Source organism: Mustelus asterias, chromosome 14 (assembly GCF_964213995.1).
Source record: "Mustelus asterias chromosome 14, sMusAst1.hap1.1, whole genome shotgun sequence".
In the NCBI taxonomy this organism is placed as follows: domain Eukaryota; kingdom Metazoa; phylum Chordata; class Chondrichthyes; order Carcharhiniformes; family Triakidae; genus Mustelus; species Mustelus asterias.
The window spans coordinates 5,896,067-5,919,160 of record NC_135814.1 but is presented as its reverse complement, the minus strand read 5'-3'; the positions used below and the strand labels follow the sequence as shown (position 1 = coordinate 5,919,160).

Genomic DNA, 23,094 nt, shown 5'->3' with positions numbered 1-23,094 from the left:
AGGCCCTTCGGCCCTCCAAGCCCGCGCCGCTCCCCGGTCCAGGATTGAATCCTGAATCCAGGATCCCCGCCCATTTTTCCAGCCTATCTACATACCAATATCCTTTCCACCGAGCTGTCCCTCACAGCTACGATGCTTTGTTCATTACAACCTATTAACTTACCCCCACCCCCCCATTCCAGACCATGTGATCTCCAGGGAGAGGCGAAAACCCAGAGTGAAAAACCCCAGGGCCAATATGGGGAAAAAAAAAAATCTGGGAAATTCCTCTCCGACCCCCTGAGGCGATCGAAACGAGTCCAGGAGATCACAATGGCCCCGATCGGAAAATGCTTCCCAACCCTAGTCATTTCCACTTCCACGAACACCATATGAATTCCCTGCCCCCGAGACAGGTTCCCAACTATCCGCAGTCTCACTCTGTACTGGCACCAGCAAGATGATCGTAGAATGAAGCCTTGAAACGAGACACCAGGAACAATTAGCCCGCGCCGCTCCCTGGTCCAAACTAGACCACTCTTTTGTATCCCTCCATTCCCACTCCGTTCATATAGCTGTCTAGATAAGTCTTAAACGTTCCCAGTGTGTCCGCCTCCACCACCTTGCCCGGCAACACATTCCAGGCCCCCACGACCCTCTGTGTGAAATATGTCCTTCTGACATCTGTGTTAAACCTCCCCCCCTTCACCTTGAACCTATGACCCCTCGTGAACGTCACCACCGACCCGGGGAAAAGCTTCCCACCGTTCACCCTATCTATGCCTTTCATAATTTTATACACCTCTATTAAGTCTCCCCTCATCCTCCGTCTTTCCAAGGAGAACAATCCCAGTTTCCCCAATCTCTCCTCATAACCAAGCCCCTCCATACCAGGCAACATCCTGGTAAACCTCCTCTGTACTCTCTCCAAAGCCTCCACGTCCTTCTGGTAGTGTGGCGACCAGAACTGGACGCAGTATTCCAAATGCGGCCGAACCAACGTTCTATACATCTGCAACATCAGACCCCAACTTTTATACTCTATGCCCCGTCCTATAAAGGCAAGCATGCCATATGCCTTCTTCACCACCTTCTCCACCTGTGACGTCACCTTCAAAGATCTGTGGACTTGCACACCCAGGTCCCTCTGCGTCTCTACACCCTTTATGGTTCTTCCATTTATCGTGTAGCTCCTCCCTACATTATTCCCACCAAAATGCATCACTTCGCATTTATCAGGATTGAACTCCATCTGCCATTTCCTTGCCCAAATTTCCAGCCTATCTATATCCTTCTGTAGCCTCTGACAATGTTCCTCACTATCTGCAAGTCCTGCCAGTTTTGTGTCGTCCGCAAACTTACTGATCACCCCAGTTACTCCTTCTTCCAGATCATTTATATAAATCACAAACAGCAGAGGTCCCAATACAGAGCCCTGCGGAACACCACTAGTCACAGGCCTCCAGCCGGAAAAAGACCCTTCCACTACCACCCTCTGTCTTCTATGACCAAGCCAGTTCTCCACCCATCTAGCCACCTCCCCCTTTATCCCATGGGATCCAACCTTTTTCACTAGCCTACCATGAGGGACTTTGTCAAATGCTTTACTAAAATCCATATAGACAACATCCACGGCCCTTCCTTCGTCAACCATTTTGGTCACTTCTTCAAAAAACACCACCAGGTTCGTGAGGCATGACCTCCCCCTCACAAAACCATGTTGACTATCGTTAATGAGTTTATTCCTTTCTAAATGCGCATACATCCTATCTTTAAGAATCTTCTCCAACAACTTCCCCACCACGGACGTCAAGCTCACCGGCCTATAATTACCCGGGTTATCCTTCCTACCCTTCTTAAATAACGGGACCACATTGGCTATCCTCCAATCCTCTGGGACCTCACCTGTGTCCAGTGAAGAGACAAAGATTTGCGTCAGAGGCCCAACGATTTCACCTCTCGTCTCCCTGAGCAGCCTTGGATAGATTCCATCAGGCCCTGGGGATTTGTCAGTCTTTATATTCTCTAACAAACCTAACACTTCCTCCTTTGTAATGGAGATTTTCTCCAGCGGTTCAACACTCCCCTCCGAGACACTCCCAGTCAACACATCCCTCTCCTTAGTGAATACCGACGCAAAGTATTCATTTAGGATCTCCCCTACCTAAACGAACCATACTCCCAAGTGTTGTCCAATTGTACATGTTTGAGGTGAAGTGTCAGAGTTAGCAATCATTTTCCTGGTCTCGAAGCCTTATTTCTCCATATACCAGTTCTTTTTTTTCCCCCTCATACATTTTGTATGGAATAAGTGCAAGAAAATTGAAAATGCATCCCCAAATTTCAGGTTTTTATGTGCCTATACAAATTGAAATGGCAAAATTTTATTAAAGAGGAAATATATGGCTTGGGTTTGGTGTTTCCATGGACTCTCATGTTGCCAAATCTCTAGGAATCTCCACTAAAGATTAATCTCCAGGACACCACTCCCCTTTGTATGACATCGCCCTTGATTAGTCTGGACTCTAATTAAAGTTCTGTCCCCTTGTTCTGGGCTCCATGCCCCTCTCAGGAGGAAGCAATTACTCCCCATCTACCCGAAATACTCAAAATCAACTTAACTTGCATAATGAGGTCACTTGTTAATTTTCTGGCTGTCATATCTGCAATAGATTTAAAGTGATTCTCAAAAAATACTAGTGGGGACATGAGGAGATTCGTTTTTACACGGTGTGATCTGGAATGCGCTGCTTGAAAGGGCGGTGGAAGCAGATTCAACAGGAATTTTCAAAAGGGAATTTTTAAAAAAGTTTACAATTAGGCTTACACTGCGATGAAGCTACTGTGAAAATCCCCTAGTCGCCACACTCCAGCACCTGTTCGGGTTACACGGAGGGAGAATTTAGCATGGCCAATGCATCTGACCAACACGTCTCTTGGACTGTGGGAGGAAACCGGAGCACCCGAAGGAAACCCATGCAGACACGGGGAGAACGTGCAGACTCTGCACAGACAAATGACCCAAGCCACAATCGAACCTGGGTCCCTGGCGCTGTGAGGCAGCAGTGCTAACCACTGCACCACCGTGCTGCCCACTAGAGAAAAGGGTGGGATTCCTATTTCAAAGTATCAACACAGGCATGGTGGGCCAAATGGGGCTGCACGGGGCACAGTGGTTAGCACTGCTGCCTCACAGCGCCAGCGTCCCAGGTTCGAGTCCCGGCTCGGGTCACTGTCTGTGTGGAGTCTGCACGTTCTCCCCGTGTCTACGTGGGTTTCCACTGGGTGCTCCAGTTTTCTCCCATACTCCAAACATGTGCAGGTTCGGTGGATCGGCCAAAGTAAAAAGCATTGGGTTACAGTGGGGAAATGAGTCAGGGTATGATGCTCTTTCGGAGAGTGTGTGCAGACTAGATGGGCTGAATGGCCTCATTCTGCACTGTAGGGATTCTATGGCCTCCTTCTGTGCTGTGAAATTCTATATAAAAAGCCAGCCTCCTTATCCCTAGTTCCTTGGTGAAGATGTTGAGCTGTTGTAAACACGGGTATGTTTGAGCTAAAGCCTCTGGGTTACAGGGTAGGGGGACAAGCAGGAAGTTGGTGTATATATATATATATATATATATATATATATATATATATATATATATATATATATATATATATATATATATATATATATATATATATATATATATATATATATATATATATATATATATATATATATAGTAAAAAGAGAAAATGCTGGAAAAACTCAGCAGATCTGGCAGCATCTATGGAAACAGAATTAACAGAGTCCGATGTGACTCTTCTACACAGCTGAAGAGGGGAAGGAATGTGATGGATTATATAGTTGGATAGGACAGTGGAGGAGATGGGCCAGAATAGAAAGTCAATCCCTTCTTAGTCCTGACCAATTCCTGAGCTTCCATTCTGCCCCACACATCCCCCCCACCCCTCCTGCTAACTATATAACCCATCACATTTCTTCCCCTCTTTAGTTCTGAAGTATTTTGCCTGTATTTGAGTGTGTGTGTGTATATATATATATATATATATATACACACACACTAGTGTAGGGCAGAGTGGAGCCTAGCAGGCCACAAAGTTTCTGGGGGGGGGATGGGGGGGAAGCGTTGGACACACATGGCTCACAAGAAATTGAACATGGGGAAGAGAAAGGCCAGTAAAAACAAGCTTTATGAATATCTCAAGTCAGCGGGAACTTTTTGGTTTCTCGGTTCCTGTTTACCGCTTATCACACTGACAATCATCCCCTGTAGCTAATTTTGCATTAAAAGTCTACATTTAACAGGGGGGGAAGGTTACTAATACTGTTCAAATGTGACACGAGTCAAGCGTAGAGGTTAAAATAAATAAATACATTCAGATGCAACGCTGACACTTTAAATAATCATCGAGTCATTAAAATCAATGGCGGTTATTCTTGATCATTGATGACCCATTCTTGGTCGTTCCCCCACCCAGACAGTGCCTGATATCCCGGGGGGGTGGGAGAGGAAACTGTTCCTTAAAACCAGGACTCCCCTCAGCGTTGTTGCAGGGTAAATGAGGGACTGTTTCTCCTCTCGGGTCGGTTGCTTTATTTCACAGCAGGATGTCACAGGGGGTTTTTTTTTTGCCCTCAAAAGAGAAACCAATTTTTTGTTCTTTCTTTCGCGCCTTTATTAAGGGAGAGGTTTGTGATTCTCCCCCTCCCCAGCCCTCGGAATAAAATAGGTGAGGAAATTTCCACCAGTGCATTGACTCCTGCGCAACTATCGCCGAGAGAGGGTGGAAAAATCCCAGAGCAAGAAGGATCTGCTCGGGACTCAGCTCCTGCTGTGCGACTGTCCCTCAGTCATCCCGGTGATGTGTCATTCCCACTGGGGAGTGTCACCAGAATGCAGCCCAGCCCTTAGCTTTCAGAGTCCAGTCCTGACTATACTTAAAATAGAGAGAGAGAGAGAGACAGCATGTGTGCGCAGGTTAGAGGGGTATCTCTCTCTCTCTCTCTCTCAATACCTCCCCTGGTGTGTACAGATACAGACCATTACCTATTTTGGTAGCTGTCTATTTCTGGGGTGGAGATATCACTGTGTCAGAGGCCAGCTCCTCTTACAGGGCTGTCTGCCCCCCAACCCCCAAACCAGATCCAGCACTGACCCACATTACTGCTCTAACTCTGAGACTGCCACCCCAGGGTCACCCACCCACCCGGGTCACCCTCCCCTCCGGCACTCACAGCCCTGCAGGTGGCCCAGGCGAAATGGTGCAAGTGTCAACATCAAAACAAAGCGCCCGCGAGTCGATTACGTGTCAATTTCGCTAATTTTCCAGTTTGCCGATTCCTTCCCCATGCTCTGTCTCTCTGTGTGTCGCTGTCTGTCTCTCCGTGTCTCTGGCTCTCCCTGTGGCGCTGTCTCTCCCTGTGGCGCTGTCTCTCTCTCTCTCTGTGTCTCCATGTCTCTATCTCTCTCCCTTATATATATTCACAGTCAATCATTCTCCCAACCACTCAAACACGTTCATTTTATTTTTAAAAATATATAAAATTAAATTCCAAGGTCACAGTTTCTACAAGACACCAACCCCCATCCCCCCAATGTGCAAAAAGTTTCATTTCCCGCCGCGTGTGACCACAAACCCCAGTTCGATTTCTTTTAACTCAGACACTGACACGCTCTGAAAACACACGTTCAGCCCTTAACCCAGCTTCCAGGCAAGAAGGAGGTTGTCTTTCTGTCTTTACAGAATTATTTGCATGTTCAGACCGACTTACCATGATTTCGGGGGTGAATTTGTTTCCCAATTGTCACTCAGTCTCTGGGTCACTTGCTCCACGCCCCTGGTCTCTCACTCTGAACCTGTGAAGGGTCTCTGTGAGCACTGGGTTATAGACACCGCCTCGCCCTCACTGGCTATTTAACCTCCTGAGGAATCGGGGAGGAGTTTGGTGTCGATCCAGCCCTCACCCCGCCCACAGGTACAGATTACACAGTCAGATGTAATCGCACCCAGCAATTAAATCTGAGAGGATAGCGCAGGATTATCTGCAAACGGATCTGGTTTAAATCAAATATCACACGGGCGGCACGGTAGCACAGTGGTTAGCAAATATCACACGGGCGGCACGGTAGCACAGTGGTTAGCACTGCTGCTTCACAGCTCCAGGGTCCTGGGTTCGATTCCCGGCTCGGGTCACTGTCTGTGTGGAGTTTGCACATTCTCCTCGTGTCTGCGTGGGTTTCCTCCGGGTGCTCCGGTTTCCTCCCACAGTCCAAAGATGTGCTGGTTAGGTTGATTGGCCAGGTTAAAAATTGCCCCTTAGAGTCCTGGGATGTGTAGGTTAGAGGGATTAGTGGGTAAAAATATGTGGGGGTAGGGCCTGGGTGGGATTGTGGTCGGTGCAGACTCGATGGGCCGAATGGCCTCCTTCTGCACTGTAGGGTTTCTATGAAACTTTCTATTCTATGAAACAACTCATCTGCCAGATCTACTCACTCTGCATATGGAATACAATGTGATCTGTTCAGCCGCTATGTTCAATTCAGTGAGATCTGCCTACCAAATGTGCCCAAATCAGTGATCCACTCACCAGCTACGTCCAAGTGATCCACTCACCCGTTGTCCTCATTGTATCCATTGGAAATGAGAAGAATGAGAGGTGAAATGGGGCGGCACGGTGGCACAGTGATTAGCACTGCTGCCTCACAGCGCCAGGGACCCAGGTTCAATTCCTGGCTTGGGTCATTTTCTCTGTGCAGAGTCTGCACGTTCTCCCCATGTCTACGTGGGTTTCCTCCGGGTGCTCCGGTTTCCTCCCACAGTCCGAAAGATGTGCTGGTTAGGGTGCATTGGCCATGCTAAAATCTCCCTCAGTGTTACCCGAACAGGCGCCAGAGTGTGGCAACTAGGGGATTTTCATCATGACTTAGAGTTATCATAGAATCCCTACAGTGCAGAAGGAGGCCATTCAGCCCATCGAGTCTGCCTCACCCAGGCCCTATTCCTAGGGACCCCTCATATTTACCATGCTAATCCCCCTGACACTAGGGTTAATTTGCTACGGCCAATCAACCTAACCCGCACATCTTTGGACTGTGGGAGGAAACTGGAGCATCCAGAGGAAAGCCATGAAGATAGGGGGAGAAAGTGCAAACTCCGCACAGACCAATGGCCCGAGGCTAGAATTGAACCCAGGTCCCTGGCGCTATGAGGCAGCAGTGCTAACCACTGTGCCACCGTGCCACTCACATTGACTTCATTGCAGTGTTAATGTAAGCCTGCTTGTGACACTAATAAATAAACTTAAACATATAAGGTCCTGAGAGGACTTGACAGGGTGGATGCTGAGGGGATGTTCCTCCTTGTAGGGGAGACTAGAACCTGGGGGCACAATTGATAGAAGAATAACATACAGATCTCAGAGGGTCATGAGTCTTTGGAGTTCTCTTCCCCAAAAGGCAGAAGAGTCAAGGTGATTAAATATTTATATGGTTGAGTTAGATAGGTTATTGACAGACAAGAGAGTCAAAGGTTATGGGGCTAGGCAGGAAAGTCAAGTTGAGGCCATAATCAGACCAGCCATTGTCTTATTGAAGCATGGATGAGGCTCGAGGGGCCGAATGGCCTCCTAATTCCTATGTGTAATGTCCTAACTACGTTAGGAGTTGTTAGTTTTAACAGGAAGAAAAATGGTTTGCAGGCATAGAATCAACTAACATACAACAGGTTTATTGAAAGATGTTCTTTCTGTAGTGAAAGTACTCACCGGCTATGTTGTAGTAAAAGTAAAAAGAAGCCACTGCAACACCCTAATAACAGCACCTTTAAAGCATGTGATCAGCCCTTAATGCAACCTGCAACCCTTTTAAACATATAACAGTCGTTAGCATGCTGCCTCACAACGCCAGGGACCCGGGTTCAATTCCCGGCTTGGGTCACTGTCTGTATGGAGTCTGCACATTCTCCCCGTGTCTGCGTGGGTTTCCTCCGGGTGCTCCAGTTTCCTCCCACAGTCCAAAAGACGTGCTGATTAGGTGCATTGGCCGTGCTAAATTCTCCCTCAGTGTATCCGAACAGGCGCAGGAGTGTGGCGACTAGAGGATTTTCACAGTAACTTCATTGCAGTGTTAATGTAAGCCTAGTTGTGCCACTAATAAATGAATTTTTAAAAAAAACTATCTTTGCATATACATGTGTTTTTCAGTGTGATCCACTCGGCAGGTATGAACAATCCAATACAGAATTGTAAAATAGCACAGACAAATGGCCAAGTCGCAATGGTTTCCACACAAAAGATTTGAAAGGAAGTAGGGAAGGAAATTGCTGATGTTTTCAGCCATAAGCTTCCAATGCTCACTTGATTGAGGAATTATCCCTCCAGATTGGATAAAAGCAAAGATTACTTCACTAGGTGCAAAATGTGTACGAAACCAGCAAAGCAGCCAGCATAATCAAGAACCCCACGCACCCCGGACATTCTCTCTTCCATCTTCTCCTGTCGGGAAAAAGATACAAAAGTCTGAGGTCACGTACCAACCGACTCAAGAACAGCTTCTTCCCTGCTGCCGTCAGACTTTTGAGTGGACCTACCTTCTCTACACTCTAGCTATAACTGTAACACTACATTCTGCACTCTCTCGTTTCCTTCTCTATGAACGGTATGCTTTGTCTGTATAGTGCGCAAGAAACAATACTTTTCACTGTATGATAATACATGTGACAATAATAAATCAAATCAAATCTCGCTTCCCTATCTGACCGTGACATTGGGGGTCCCTGAACTTCCTGTTCCCAGACTCGAGCTAACCGTCGGAGAACCCATGCTTCGTTGTGTGTGGTCTTTGCAGGGTCAAAATTAGCGCACGCTTTCTTGCCTTCCTCTGTGGTGTGCGAGACTAATGTCCGAGCCCGTTTGGGTGAATCAGCTTCATTCAATCTAGCCCGATCTAATTCCCCATATACTCCCGTGAAGTGGATCCATAAACGACCGGCAAAGGCAGTCGGATGTTCCCCTTTCCTCTGTCTACGTTTATTTAACCCATCTACAGGATCCCCTTTATTAAACCCTACCGCGGTCAATATCGCTTCCTTGATCTCGTTTAAGGTTCCTTCCCTGACATTTTGAGGGGTTGGCAGGGCAGACCGTACAGACTTGCTTAAGCACATGACTATCAGCTTCACCTCTTCCCTTTCATCTTAGCCCAATGCATTATCTTCTGCTGCCTGACATCCTCAAAGAAACTGTGTGGGTCAGCCGATGGCTCAAAGGTTGTGATTTTATTTGCAATTTCAGCCAATTGTGCCACCGTAAACAGGGTGGTGTATGTAACAGCTGGGCCCTGAGCCTCTCCTACCTGATGTTCAGTCGTCACTGGATGCATCGGTACTGGGGGTGAATCTGGGGGCGCGGTGGGTATGACTTCCCCCTGGGAAAGATGGTGGTGGACCCCAATCCTCGGTTCACGTAACGTAAAGTCTAGCATTCTCCTTTAACTCTCCTCAATCCGCATCCTCTATCTCCTCTTCCTCTTCTGTCCCGAAGATACACATAAATCCGCTCTGAACCGATAATAGGGATTCCAGCTGTGAAATTTCTCGCTGGCGTTTGGAGTGGTCAGCGGTTGCCTGTCTCTGTTCTTTACTGACTTGATGTAGCGCTTTTATTGCCGCCTGCAGATCGATGCACTTAGCTCCCAATCGTGCTACCGCCCGCTCGGCTTCACCTTTGGCCAAGACGCTGGGCTTCTTGGTAGGCTCTCTCATACTGGGTTTGAAAATTGCCCAGATGTAATAAATTTGCCTGATTGATTCTTTTTAATTAATCTACCTCTCTGTCCTTTTTGGCTCTTATTTGCTCTATCCTCTCCTGCTGCTGTTCCTTTAGTTTCTTAATCTCCTCCTCCTTTTCCTCCTGTGCTCGCTTCGATTCCTCCAGTTCCTTACGAACTGTGTTTAATTCCTGTTCTGTTCCTAGCAGCTGTCCTAAGCAGCTCACAATGGCCGTCACTTTCTCGCATTTGCCTGCCTGTTTTCCCTGAACTTTCCTCAGATCGTCCCAATACTTCTGCCCTAGGGATCCCGGTCCCGTCTCAGTATTGGCACAAAATTCTGCCCATAGGGGCCACCCCTTCTTCTTAATACATTCCCTGATTTTTATTTCCCATATGGGACACTTCTCTGTCTCTGAGCTGTTTCCTGCCATTCTATATATTTGATGACAAGGGATAGGGAGTTGATCGGACTGCGGGTACGGCTTTGGGCTATGTTCAGGTCTTAATCCCTCCGGATTCTAATGTAAACCTACGGAGTTTACCCTATCCTCCTTGTTAGTAACAACGCATGCACAATAAACAATTTCCTGAAAGCAGTTATTTGTCCAATAAGGAGTTTACACCTGTTGGCTCTGAGTTTTAAATAATCATTCAATATAGATTCTGTGCGATTCGATATTGGAGCAACAAAGTTACTTCTTGTCGATGTCCTGTCTGGGGTGCCAATTGTTGTGCCTGCCGCACAGTCTGTTTTAATTTTTATACGGTGGACAAAGAATTGCCAGTAGACTTCTTGTTAGTACAACAATATTTATTTAAACACACAATCAATAATCACCCACCCAACCAACAATAAGTTATCTTACAGAAATACTAAAGTTCAAGTCCAATACTAGATTTTGACTTAACTTTGCGTGACTGGCAAGTACCCAAGCAGGTATTGGCCTTTATCTGTGCGCTGGTCTCGGTCATCCTCTGCGTAGTCTGGTCCTTTGGTCTGGTCTGACACTCTGGCTCTGGTCTCCCTTCCTTCTTGGGTGTGGTGGCTCTCCGCGTGCTGGTCGTTGCTGGCGATGGTCACCGTTGTTGTAGCTCGTTCGTGCGGTCAGATTCTTGGTTGTGCAGCACCCTTCATACCGCGTTGGTTTTCGTGCCTCTTTTGGCCATTGCCAATCAATCGATCAGGACTTGATCACCCTGATTGATAAAGTCCAATCGGATGCTGCCACACCAATCTCTGGGTGTGTCCCCAACGGCCATGTCTGTAGGTGCTGGGGGCAGGTAGGACACACACCTCCCTCCCAAATAAGGGGTTACGGCACCTCTATGTCTGGTAAACAACCCAGTTTGACCAGAAAGTTTCTTTTGTCCTGGAGATGGCCCATATCCTGTGTATTCAGTCGTCTGAGCTGCAGCCTGGTTATCTCTGTCTTTTAGGCTGCAGACTTGAAGAGTCTGCAGTGCTGAGAAATGGGATTAGAAGAGTTGGGTGGTTTGTCTTTGACCAGCGCAAACATGATGGGCCAAAGGGCCTTTTTTCTTATTCATTCAGGGGACATGGATGTCATTTGCTGGCTGGCATTTATTGCCCATTCCTAGTTGATAGTTAAGCACATTGCTGTGGCTCTGGAGTCACATGTAGGCCAGACCAGGTAAGGATGGCAGATTTCCTTCCCTAAAGGACATTAGTGACCCGGGTGGGTTTTTCCAACAATCGACAATTGTCATCAGTAGATTCTTAATTCCAGATACTTTTTATTGAATTCAAATTCCATCATCTGCCGTGGCGGGATTCGAACCCGGGTCCCCAGAACATTAGTTGAGTTTCTGGATTGATAGTCTAGTGATAATACCACTAGGCCATCGCCTCCCCCTTTTTCTGTGCTGTGTACCTCTACAACTCTATAACTTCTTTATTAGGTCCATACTGCTACCATTCTCCATAACGGATTCAATTAGGCACCATTTAGGGAGAGGGGGTGATTAGTGAGAGGGGGGCACTTGCCCAGTCAAACACGTGCTCTCTCGGCCTCAGTAGAAGGACTCCTGGAAAGTCAGGGTGGGTTTCTCAATCAGCAATCTTCAGTGACTTGGGGAATGGGCAGAATGACCTTCTCACTGCTTAACTTATCCCAAGCTGTGCTCACCTGTTAGTTCAGACCAGTTACAGAAGAAATACAAGGGACCAAAGGCCTTCTTCACTTCCTGTCTTTCGATTTGTTAGGAACTCCCTTCCTAACAGCACAATGGGTGTACCTACACCATATATAAATCCTGAGGGAGCACAGTTTGAAAATAAGGGGTTTCCCACTTAAGACTGAGGTGAAGAGAATTTTTTTCTCTCTCAGAGGGTCATTAGTCTTTTGAATTCTCTTCCAACGAGAACAGCGGAGGCTGGATCATTGAATATATTCAAGGTCTAACAGGTTTATTTGGAATCACGAGGTTTCGGAGTGCTGGTCCCTCATCAGGCAAGTGCCCACTCACCTGGTAAAGGAGCAGCGCTCCGAAAGCTCATGCTATCAATTAAACCTGTTGGACTTTAACCTGGTGTTGTAAGACTTCTTGCTGTGCCCCCACGCCAGTCCAATGCCGGCATCTCCACATCATGAATATATTCAAGGCTGAGTTAGACAAGTCTTTGATTGACAAGGGAGTTAAGGGTTGTAGTAGATGGCCAGGAAAGTGGAGTTGAAAACACAACCAGGTCACCCATGGCCTAATCGAAAAGTGGAGCAGAGTTGAGGGGCCGAATGGCCCACTCCTGCTCAGACCTCTTGTGTTCCTTATAGACTACAGCGGTACAAGTTGACGGCTCACGACCACCTTCTCAAGGTCAATTTTGGATGGTCAATAAATACTGGCCTAGCCAACAATGCCCACATCCCATGAAAGAATTTTAAAAATGACTGCCCTTCTCACTAATTCTAAGAGATCTTTGCCACATTTCTGTTTGCTAGCAGCAAAGCTCGTAGAAGAAAATTCTCCCAGAAACATTGTTTAACTTATTCCCTCAGTGCTGACACCAGGAGTGTCAGGCTGAATTAGCCTCTGCAGTGGAACGCTGGATGCTTCAGCCTGGATGTGAGCTCCCCTTTGACACGGATCATTACCCAAGGATGAGTTAATGACTTCAGGAAGAAAGAGGAAGAAGGATTAAAGTTAAAGTTCAAAGTTTAATTATTAGTGTCATGAGTAGGCTTACATTAACACTGCAATGAAGTTACTGTGAAAATCCCCTAGTCGCCACACTCCGGCGCCTGTTCGGGTACATTGAGAGCGAATTTAGCACAGCCAATGCATCTGACCAACACGTCTCTTGGACTGTGGGAGGAAACCGGAACACCCGGAGGAAACCCACCCAGACACGGGGAGAATGTGCAGGCTCTGCACAGACGGTGACCCAAGCTGGGAATTGAACCCAGGTCCCTGGTGCTGTGAGCCAGCAGTGCTAACCATTGTGCCACTATGTCACCCTTTTGGGATTGGGGGGGGTGGTGGGGTTGGCTGAGAGGGTGGGCGGTGATGGGGGCGGATGAGGGGTGATGGGGAGAGGGTCAGGAGGGAGGGGTTGGGGGGCTTTTTGGGGGGGGGGAAGTCAGGAGGGAAGCACTGGTGGAAAAGGATTGACTTTGCACTCGACCTTGCAGTTGGAGACCATATGTCTGTCAAAACCACCTAATGACAGCACTCCACTGGCTGCTGTGTGGCAGTCACTGTGAGAGATTTCATTTGCACAGACTGTCTCACAAACAGCCGGTTCCAAACCTTCCTTCGTCACATTCCAAGATGTCAAACTGTTAACTCTTTGGGGAAATCTCACACACACACACACACAGACACTCACACACACACACTCATTCACACATACACACACACACACACACATTCATTCACACATACACACACTCACACACACACACTCATTCACACATACACACACACTCACTCACACACACACTCATTCACACACACACACACACAGACACTCACACACACACACTCATTCACACACACACCCTCATTCACACATACACACACTCACACAGACACTCACACACACAACTCATTCACACATACACACACACACTCATTCACACACACTCACACACTCATTCACACATACACACACACTCACTCACACACACACTCACACACAGACACTCACACACACACTCATTCACACATACACACACACTCATTCACACACACACTCACACACACACAGACACTCACACGCACACACACACACACTCACACACTCACTCACACACACACTCACGCACACACAAACTCACACAGATCGCGCGCACACGCACGCACACACGCACGCACACACGCACGCACACACACTCACACAGACACGCACACTCACTCACACAGACACACACACTCACTCACACACACACTCACACACACACAGACACTCACACGCACACACTCACTCACACACGCACGCACGCACACACGCATGCACACACACACACACACACGCACACGCACACACACACACACTCACACAGACACACAGTCACACACACACATGAAGCTTGGTATTCAAATGTCAGAGGAGTCTGGAATCCTCATTCTTAGTCTTTGAGAATGTGCCACTGACAGGTTCTTGCTCCCCAGAGCTCACACCGAGTGATCTGCACCACTGCAGGAAATATACACAGCTTCATTCCTGGGGCACTTTGAGAAGACTATCCCTCTCCTCATTTGTATCCCAGAGTATCCTTACATCCCAAAATATTGAAGGAAGTGGCGCTAGAAATAGTGGGGGCCATTCTCTCAAAGTGCTGAATTGGTGGGAAAACGGTTCTAGATCACTGTTTTTTCAGTGCAGCTTCAGACCCGAATCTCCCACTCTGTGCAACGCAGAGGTCACAATCGTGAATCTCATCAAAAACCCAGGGGGGAGGGGCCATATTCGCGCCGGAGTCTGGCAGTTCTGGGACTCTGCGCATGCGCGGTGGCTCCGATCTGTCAGACTCCCCATTTGCTGGCCAGCCCGGGACCCCTGCAGTGCTGCCCCTCCAGCCCCCACCCCCCCCACCCCCCACGGCCCGATCGTGGCCCCCACAACAATTGCCGAGCCAGCCCTGACCCCTCCTGTCCCAGAGCGCCCCGATGTCCAGCCCACCCCCCTCAACAGTGGCAATCCCCCATCCCCTCACCCCGGCAGACCTTCCCCCATGCTGACCCTCCCCCTGGGATCAGACCCCCCCCCCCCCCCCCCCCCCGGGAGGCATGATTCCCCCCCAGCAGACCACTACCCCCTGCAGCCTGTCCCAATCGCTGGCCTCCCTCCATCCCAGACCGGTCCCCATGCAGAGGGACCCCCCAACCCCACCAATCGCCCCTAGGCCCCGCCCACAATAGGCCCCACCCCCTTGGCACTGCCCAATGCCCGATAAGCAGTGCAAAGGTGCCCCCTGAGCATGGGCACTTTGCCCCTTGGGCAGTGCCAGGGGGCACAGCTAGCACTACCAGGGTGCTATGCCCAGGGGGCACCACCCCCCCCCCCATCGCCTGATCTCCTGGGAGGGGCCCCGATAATCGCATTTAAAATACATTCAAATTATCTTTAAAACATATTCAAATGACTTACCTCACTTCCTGCCTGTTTTCTTCATGTTCCCAGTGGCGCCATTTTCATCCGGTTGGGAGATGCGCGCACGTCATAAACACTCACGGGAACCCGTGAAATGGTCGACATGCACATCTCCCGACCCGACCTGACCCGCCAGAAAAGTTGCGGGTCGCAATGGGAGAATCGGGCCCAGTGGATGCACTCCGGAACAGTTCCCATTGGATTGGAGGGCAACTAATGTAAGCCCACTATTTAAAAAGGGAGGTCGAGAGGAAACAGGGAGTTATAAACCAGTCAGCCTGACGTCGGTAGCGGGGAAAATTCTAGACTCCATTTTCAGGAATTCTATAGTATACTTGGTAAACAGTGGCAGGATCGAAAAGGAAATCATGTTTGATAATCTACTGGAATTTTTGGAGGATGTAACCAGCAGAATTGATGAAGGGGAGCCAGTGGATGTGGTTTATATGGACTTTCAGAAGGTTTTCTGAAAAAGTCTCACATAAGAGATTAGCGTGTAAAATTAAAACCCGGGGGGTTGGAGATAGTGTATTGAGATGGATAGAAAACTGGTTGGCAGACAGGAAACAGAGCAGAAATAAACAGGTCTTTCTCCAAGTGGCAGGCAGTGACTAGTGGGGTACCGCACGGATCAATGCGAGGACTCCAGCTATTCACATTATATATTAATCATTTAGATGAGGGAGCTAAATGTATTATCTCCAAATTTGCAGATGACATAACGCTGGGTGGGAGGGTGAGCTGTGAGGAGGATGCAGAGATGCTTCAGTGTGATTTGGACAGGCTGAGTGAACAAGAACAACAAAGAACAAAGAACAATACAGCACAGGAACAGGCCCTTCGGCCCTCCAAGCCCGCGCCGCTCCCCGGTCCAGGATTGAATCCTGAATCCAGGATCCCCGCCCAATTTTCCAGCCTATCTACATCCTAATATCCTATCCACCGAGCTGTCCCTCACAGCTACGATGCTTTGTTCATCACAACCTATTAACTCACCCCCACCCCCCCCATTCCAGACCATGTGATCTCCAGGGAGAGGCGAAAACCCAGAGTGAAAACCCCAGGGCCAATATGGGGAAAAGAAATCTGGGAAATTCCTCTCCGACCCCCTGAGGCGATCGAAACGAGTCCAGGAGATCACACTGGCCCTGATCGGAAAATGCTTCCCAACCCTATTCATTTCCACTTCTGCTTTACGAACACCATCTGAATTCCCTGCCCCCGAGACAGGTTCCCAACTATCCGCAGTCTCGCTCTGTACTGGCACCAGCAAGATGATCATAGAATGAAGCCTTGAAACGAGAAACAAAGAACAATTAGCCCGCGCCGCTCCCTGGTCCAAACTAGACCACTCTTTTGTATCCCTCCAAAAGTGAATCGTGTGGAGGACGGAGAAGATCTGCAGAGAGATTTGGACAGGCTGAGTGAGTGGGCGAGGATATGGCAAATGGAGTATAACGTTGAGAAATGCGAGGTTATACACTTTGGAGGAAATAATAACAAATGGGATTACTATCTCAATGGAAACAAATTAAAACATGCTACCGTGCAAAGGGACCTGGGGGTCCTTGTGCATGAGACGCAAAAGCCCAGTCTGCAGGTACAACAGGTGATCAAGAAGGCAAATGGGATGTTGGCCTATATTGCGAAGGGGATAGAATATAAAAGCAGGGATGTCTTGATGCACCTGTACAGGGCATTGGTGAGGCCGCAGCTGGAATACTGTGTGCAGTATTGGTCCCCTTATATGAGGAAGGATATATTGGCATTGGAGGGAGTGCAGAGAAGGTTCACCAGGTTGATACCGGAGATGAGGGGTTTGGATTATGAGGAGAGACTGAGGAGATTGGGTTTGTACTCGTTGGAGTTTAGAAGGATGAGGGGGGATCTTATGGAGACTTATAAGATAATGCGGGGGCTGGATAGGGTGGAGGCGGAGAGATTCTTTCCACTTAGTAAGGAAGTTAAAACTAGAGGACACAGCCTCAAAATAAAGGGGGGTCGGTTTAAGACAGAGTTGAGGAGGAACTTCTTCTCCCAGAGGGTGGTGAATCTCTGGAATTCTCTGCCCACTGAGGTGGTGGAGGCTACCTCGCTGAATATGTTTAAAGCACGGATGGATGGATTCCTGATCGGTAAGGGAAATACCGGGTAAGTGGTACTGATCCACGTCAGATCAGCCATGATCTTATTGAATGGCGGGGCAGGCTCGAGGGGCTAGATGGCCTACTCCTGCTCCTATTTCTTATGTTCTTATGTTCTTATTCCCACTCCGTTCATATAGCTATCTAGATAAGTCTTAAACGTTCCCAGTGTGTCCGCCTCCACCACCTTGCCCGGCAACACATTCCAGGCCCCCACGACCCTCTGTGTAAAATATGTCCTTCTGATATCTGTGTTAAACCTCCCCCCCTTCACCTTGAACCTATGAGTGTGTGGGTATCTGCATGGCAGATTCAGTATAATGTGGATAAATGTGAGGTTATCCACTTTAGTAGCAAAAACAGGAAGGCAGATTAGTGTCTGGATGGCTATAGATTGGGAGAGGGGAATGTGCAATGAGACCTGGATGTCCTTATACACCAGTCGCTGAAGGTAAGCATGCAGGTGCAGTAGGTGGTGAAGAAGGCAAATGGTATGTTGGCCTTCATTGCAAGAGGATTCGAGTGCAGGAGCAGGGATGCCTTGCTGCAGTTACATAGGACCTTGGTGGGACCACATCTGGAATATTGTCTGCAGTTTTGGTCTCCTTATCTGAGGAAGGATGTACTTGCTCTGGAGAGAGTGTAGAGAAGGTTTACCAGACTGCTTCCTGGGATGGTGGGACTGATGAATGAGGAGAGATTGAGTTGGTTAGAGTTATATTCTTCTGAAGAAGAATGAGGGGGGGAATCTCATAGAGACTTATAAAATTCTAACAGAACTAGACAGGGTAGATACAGGAAGGATGTTCCTGACGGTGGGAGGGTCCAGAACCAGGAGTCACAGTCTGAGGATACGGGTTAAACCCTTTAGGACTGAGATGAGGAGAAATTTCTCCACCCAGAGAGTGGTTGTTAGTGTCGCTATTAACACACTCAGGATTGTTCAGCAGGTACTGCTCAATCTAACAGTGGCCCTTTGTTTTCGTATTTTGCAAGCACGGGTTGTGGGGTACAGTCTACAGAACAGCCAAAGAAACATTCTGCTTGATTCAACCAGTCAATCACTGCGAAGTCATCTGATGTTTTAGTGATGTTGGTTGAGGGGTAAATGTTGGTCACCTTGTGTCCGACAAGAGAGAACTCCGCTGTGCGCACAGGAACACATACACACCGACATGATTTCTCAGTCCAATTCACCTTCTCATGTTTATTTTATTTATTAGCGTCACAAGTAGGCTTAGACTAACACTGCAATGAAGTTACTGTGAAAATTCCCGTGTGATCTTGCAAGAGGTCTCAGGAATCCAGTGAATGTTCTGCTGCTGACCAGGTTACTGACTGAGGGGCGGCACGGTGGCACAGTGGTTAGCACTGCTGCCTCACAGAGCCAGGGACCCAGGTTCGATTCCTGGCTTGGGTCACTGTCTGTGTGGAGTTTGCACGTTCTCCCCGTGTCTACGTGGGTTTCCTCCGGGTGCTCCGGTTTCCTCCCACAGTCCAAAAGATGTGCCGTTAGGGTGCATTGGCCGTGCAAAATTCTCCCTCAGTGTACCCGAACAGGTGCCAGAGTGTGGCGACTCAGGGATTTTCACAGTAACTTCATTGCTGTGTTAATATAAGCCTACTTGTGACACTGATAAATAAACTTTATTTTTAACTTTGACTCTTTTGTTGCTTACTCAGTGACTTACAATCATGGAATTACAGCACAGCAGTAGGCCATTTGGTCCATCATGTCTTTACCTGCCTCTGGCAATCCACTCCCCTTCTTTACAATAGTGGCTGTGAGATTGTTTATATCCACAAGAGGGAGCAGGATCTAAACTAAGCTAATAAAATCTAGAGTTGAAGGATAGTCGTAGAGTCATAGAGTCATGAGGTTTACTGCATAGAAACAGGCCCTTCGGCCCAACTTGTCCATGCTGCCCCTTTTTTTAACCCGTAAGCTAGTCCCAATTGCCCGCATTTGGCCCATATCCCTCTATACCCATCTTACCCATGTAACTGTCTAAATGCTTTTTAAAAGACAAAATTGTACCCGCCTCTACTACTACCTCTGGCAGCTTGTTCCAGACACTCACCACCCTCAGTGTGAAAAAATTGCCCCTCTGGACCCTTTTGTATCTCTCCCCTCTCACCTTAAACCTATGCCCTCTAGTTTTAGACTCCCCTACCTTTGGGGAAAGCTATTAACTATCTAGTTGATCTATGCCCCTCATTATTTGTTTTCCATAGTTCCCATAGGAGTCAAAGTATAAACCAGAGTTAGGTTCTTTTGGACATCTTTCACCTGGAAAAACTAATTACACATTGAAATACTGTTGATGACCATGAAACTATCAGCGATTGTTGTAAAAACCTATCCTTTAGGGAAGGAAATCTGCCGTCCTTACCTGGTCTGGCCTACATGTGACTCCAGACCCACAGCAATGTGGTTGAATCTTACCTGTGAAATGGCCAAATGAGACACTCAGTTCAAGGGCAATTAGGGATTGGCAGAAAATGCTGGCCCAGCCCAGCAACACCCACATCCCGTGAAAGAATTAAAACAAAATTCAATGAGTTTGGTCCAGATATTCATCTTCTCTAATGTAATCAGTGTCACTGATATCAAAGCCTACAATTTTCAAACACACAGTGCAAACCAAGCTGTCTACATTAACTGTTCTGTATGAGAATAATGTACACACCTATCTGTATCCTTATACCTTGCAATGATAGGGCCATAGTCTGATGGACGGCATGGTAGCACAGTGATTAGCACAGCTGCCTCATAGCGCCAGGGACCCGGGTTCAATTCCAGCCTTGGGTGACTGTCTGTGTGGAGTTTGCACGTTCTGTCTGTGTAGGTTTCCTCCGGGTGCTCCGGTTTCCTCCCACAGTCTAAAGATGTGCGGGTTAGGTGGATTGGCCACGCTAAATTACCCCTTAGTGTCAGGGGGACTAGCAGGGTAAATACATGGGGTTACAGGGATAGGGCCTGGGTCGGTTTGTTGTCAGTGCAAGGTTGATGGGCCAAATGGCCTCCTTCTGCACTATAGGAATTCAATTATACTATAAACAGGAATTAACACTTCCCTTTGTCATACCCCCACTATTTAGACTGTACCTTGCTACATTTGTTCATCATTGAGAGATTACACAGACAAGTTTTATACCCTGGAATTGAGAAGATTAAGGAGTGATTGATGAGCAAGGTGTATGGGTAGATGCAGACATTGCAGCAGAGTGCCATCAACTGGCCAGGATCAGGTACTACAACATTCTGTTATACCGCCATCTCGTGGCCACTGTGGAGCACTACAAGCACAATCATGGCTGATCTTCTAATTTAACTCTGCCACTGGGATAGAGAATTCCAAAGATTCATAACCTTCGAGTGAAGAAATTTCGCCTCATCTCAATGTCCAATGATCAGCTTTTTATGCTGAGGCTTAAAGTTAAAGTTTATTTATTAGTCACAGTAGGCTTTCATTAACACTGCAATGAAGTCACTGTGAAAAGCCCCTAGTCACCACAATCTGGTGCCTGTTCGGGTACACTGAGGGAGAATTTAGCACGGTCAATGCACCCTAACCAGCATGTCCTTTGGACTGTGGGAGGAAACCGGAGCACCCGGAGGAAACCCACGCAGGTACGGGGAGAATGTGCAGACTCTGCACAGACAGTGACCCAAGCCGGGAATCGAACCCGGGTCCCTGGTGCTGTGAGGCAGCAGTGCTAACCACTGTGCCACCGTGCCACGCCACCACCCCCCCATCCCGTTCTATTTTCCCCAGCCAGGGAAAACAGCTCAGTGCCCACCACGGAGGCATGGACTCAGTGGGCTGAATGGCCTCCTTCTGTGCCATAAATGACTCTACAACCTTGTCTTGTCCACTGAAATTCCTTGGTGCATCTCCAACCTCATCCAGCTTTGATGACGGGACACCAGCCTGAAACATTAGCTCCTCTGTTTGTCCACAGTTGCTGCCTGACCTGCCGAGCAGTTCCAGTATTTGCTGTTTTTAATGTGTGTATCTTTGGACCATAGGCACAAGTAGGGAGGTTGTGTCCCATTGATTCTGTGGACTGCACCTGACAGTGAAACTGGGTCACATTGTACCAGATGGCACGGTAACACAGTGGTTAGCACTGCCGCCTCACAGCACCAGGGACCCGGGTTCGATTCTGGCCCTGGGTCACTGTCTGTGTGGAGTCTGCACGTTCTCCCCGTGTCTGCGTGGGTTTCCTTCGTGTGCTCCAGTTTCCTCCCACAGTCCAAAGATGTGCAGGTTAGGTGGATTGGCCATGCTAAATTGCCCCTCGGTGTCAGGAGGACTAGCTAGGGTAAATGCTAGTTATGGGGACAGGGCCTGAGTGGGATTGTGGTCGGTGCAGACTCGATGGGCTGAATGGCCTCCTTCTGCACTGTAGGGATTCTAGTACAAATCCAGCAACTGAGGTCATTAAGCATCATTTCTGCTCGGGGTTGCGATGTCCTAATTCTTCTCATGACACGTGCTCTCTGGGCAATAGAATCCCTACAATGCAGAAAGAGGCCATTTGGCCCATCAAGTCTGCACTTACTCTCCAACAGAGCATCTTACCCAGGACCACCCCCCCCCTCGCCCTATCCGCGTAACCCCACATATTTACTCCGCTAATCCCTAATCGAATAGACCTGATCATTGTACGGTAGCACAGTGGTTAGCACTGCTGCTTCACAGCTCCAGGGACCTGGGTTCGAATCCCGGCTTGGGTCACTGTCAGTGTGGAGTTTGCACATTCTCCTCGTGTCTGCGTGGGTTTCCTCCGGGTGCTCCGGTTTCCTCCCACAGTCCAAAGATGTGCGGGTTAGGTTGATTGGCCATGCTAAAATTGCCCTTTAGTGTCCTGGGATGCGTAGATTAGAGGGATTAGCGGGTAAAATATGTAGGGATATGGGGGTAGGGCCTGGGTGGGATTGTGGTCGGTGCAGACTCGATGGGCCGAATGGCCTCTTTCTGTACTGTAGGGTTTCTATGATTTCTATGATCATTTTGTTAGCACCCTTCACCACCCCAGAGTGTCCCAAACACTTCAGAGCCAATGAAATATTTTGAAGGTGTAATTACTGTCTTAATGTAGGAAACAGAGCAGCCAGATTGTACTTACTGTGTTGTCACAGGGAGATACAGTGGGGTTGTGGTGATATCACTGATGATCCAGAGGCCCAGACTCATCCAATGGAGACATGGGCCGGGATTTTCCGGCCCTGCCGTGGGAGATACCACTCCGGAAAACTCAACGAGCCGGCTAAAAGTCTATTGACTTTGGCAGCACCAGTAATTCCTGCTGGAAATGGAACTGGAAGATCCCACTGACCCGGTGGATTCGAATCCCATCACAGCGGCAGGTGGCATTGGAATCTGGAATTGACACCAAGCTATCATCGGTTGTAGTAAAAACCCATCTGGATCGCTGATGTCCTTCGGGGAGAGAAATCTGACGTAAAGTGACTCCAGACCCGCAGCATTGTGGGTGACTCTGCCTATGGAGTCAATGATGTCATCATTGCCCGCCCCTTAAACGTTCACGCCACTTGCTGCCCACT

The 23,094-nt window shown here is 48.3% G+C and overlaps 1 protein-coding gene across 1 annotated transcript in view; it reads right to left on the bottom strand.

Annotated features, from left to right (window-relative positions):
- LOC144503472 (tubulin alpha chain) overlaps positions 1-5,925 on the bottom strand; it is a 35,429-nt gene extending 29,504 nt beyond the window's left edge. Inside the window, exon 1 of the mRNA XM_078227812.1 lies at positions 5,765-5,925. Coding sequence (XP_078083938.1) covers positions 5,765-5,767 — 3 coding nt within the window. The 5' untranslated portion in view covers positions 5,768-5,925. The remainder of the gene's footprint in view (positions 1-5,764) is intronic.
- Positions 5,926-23,094: the final 17,169 nt, after the last annotated feature.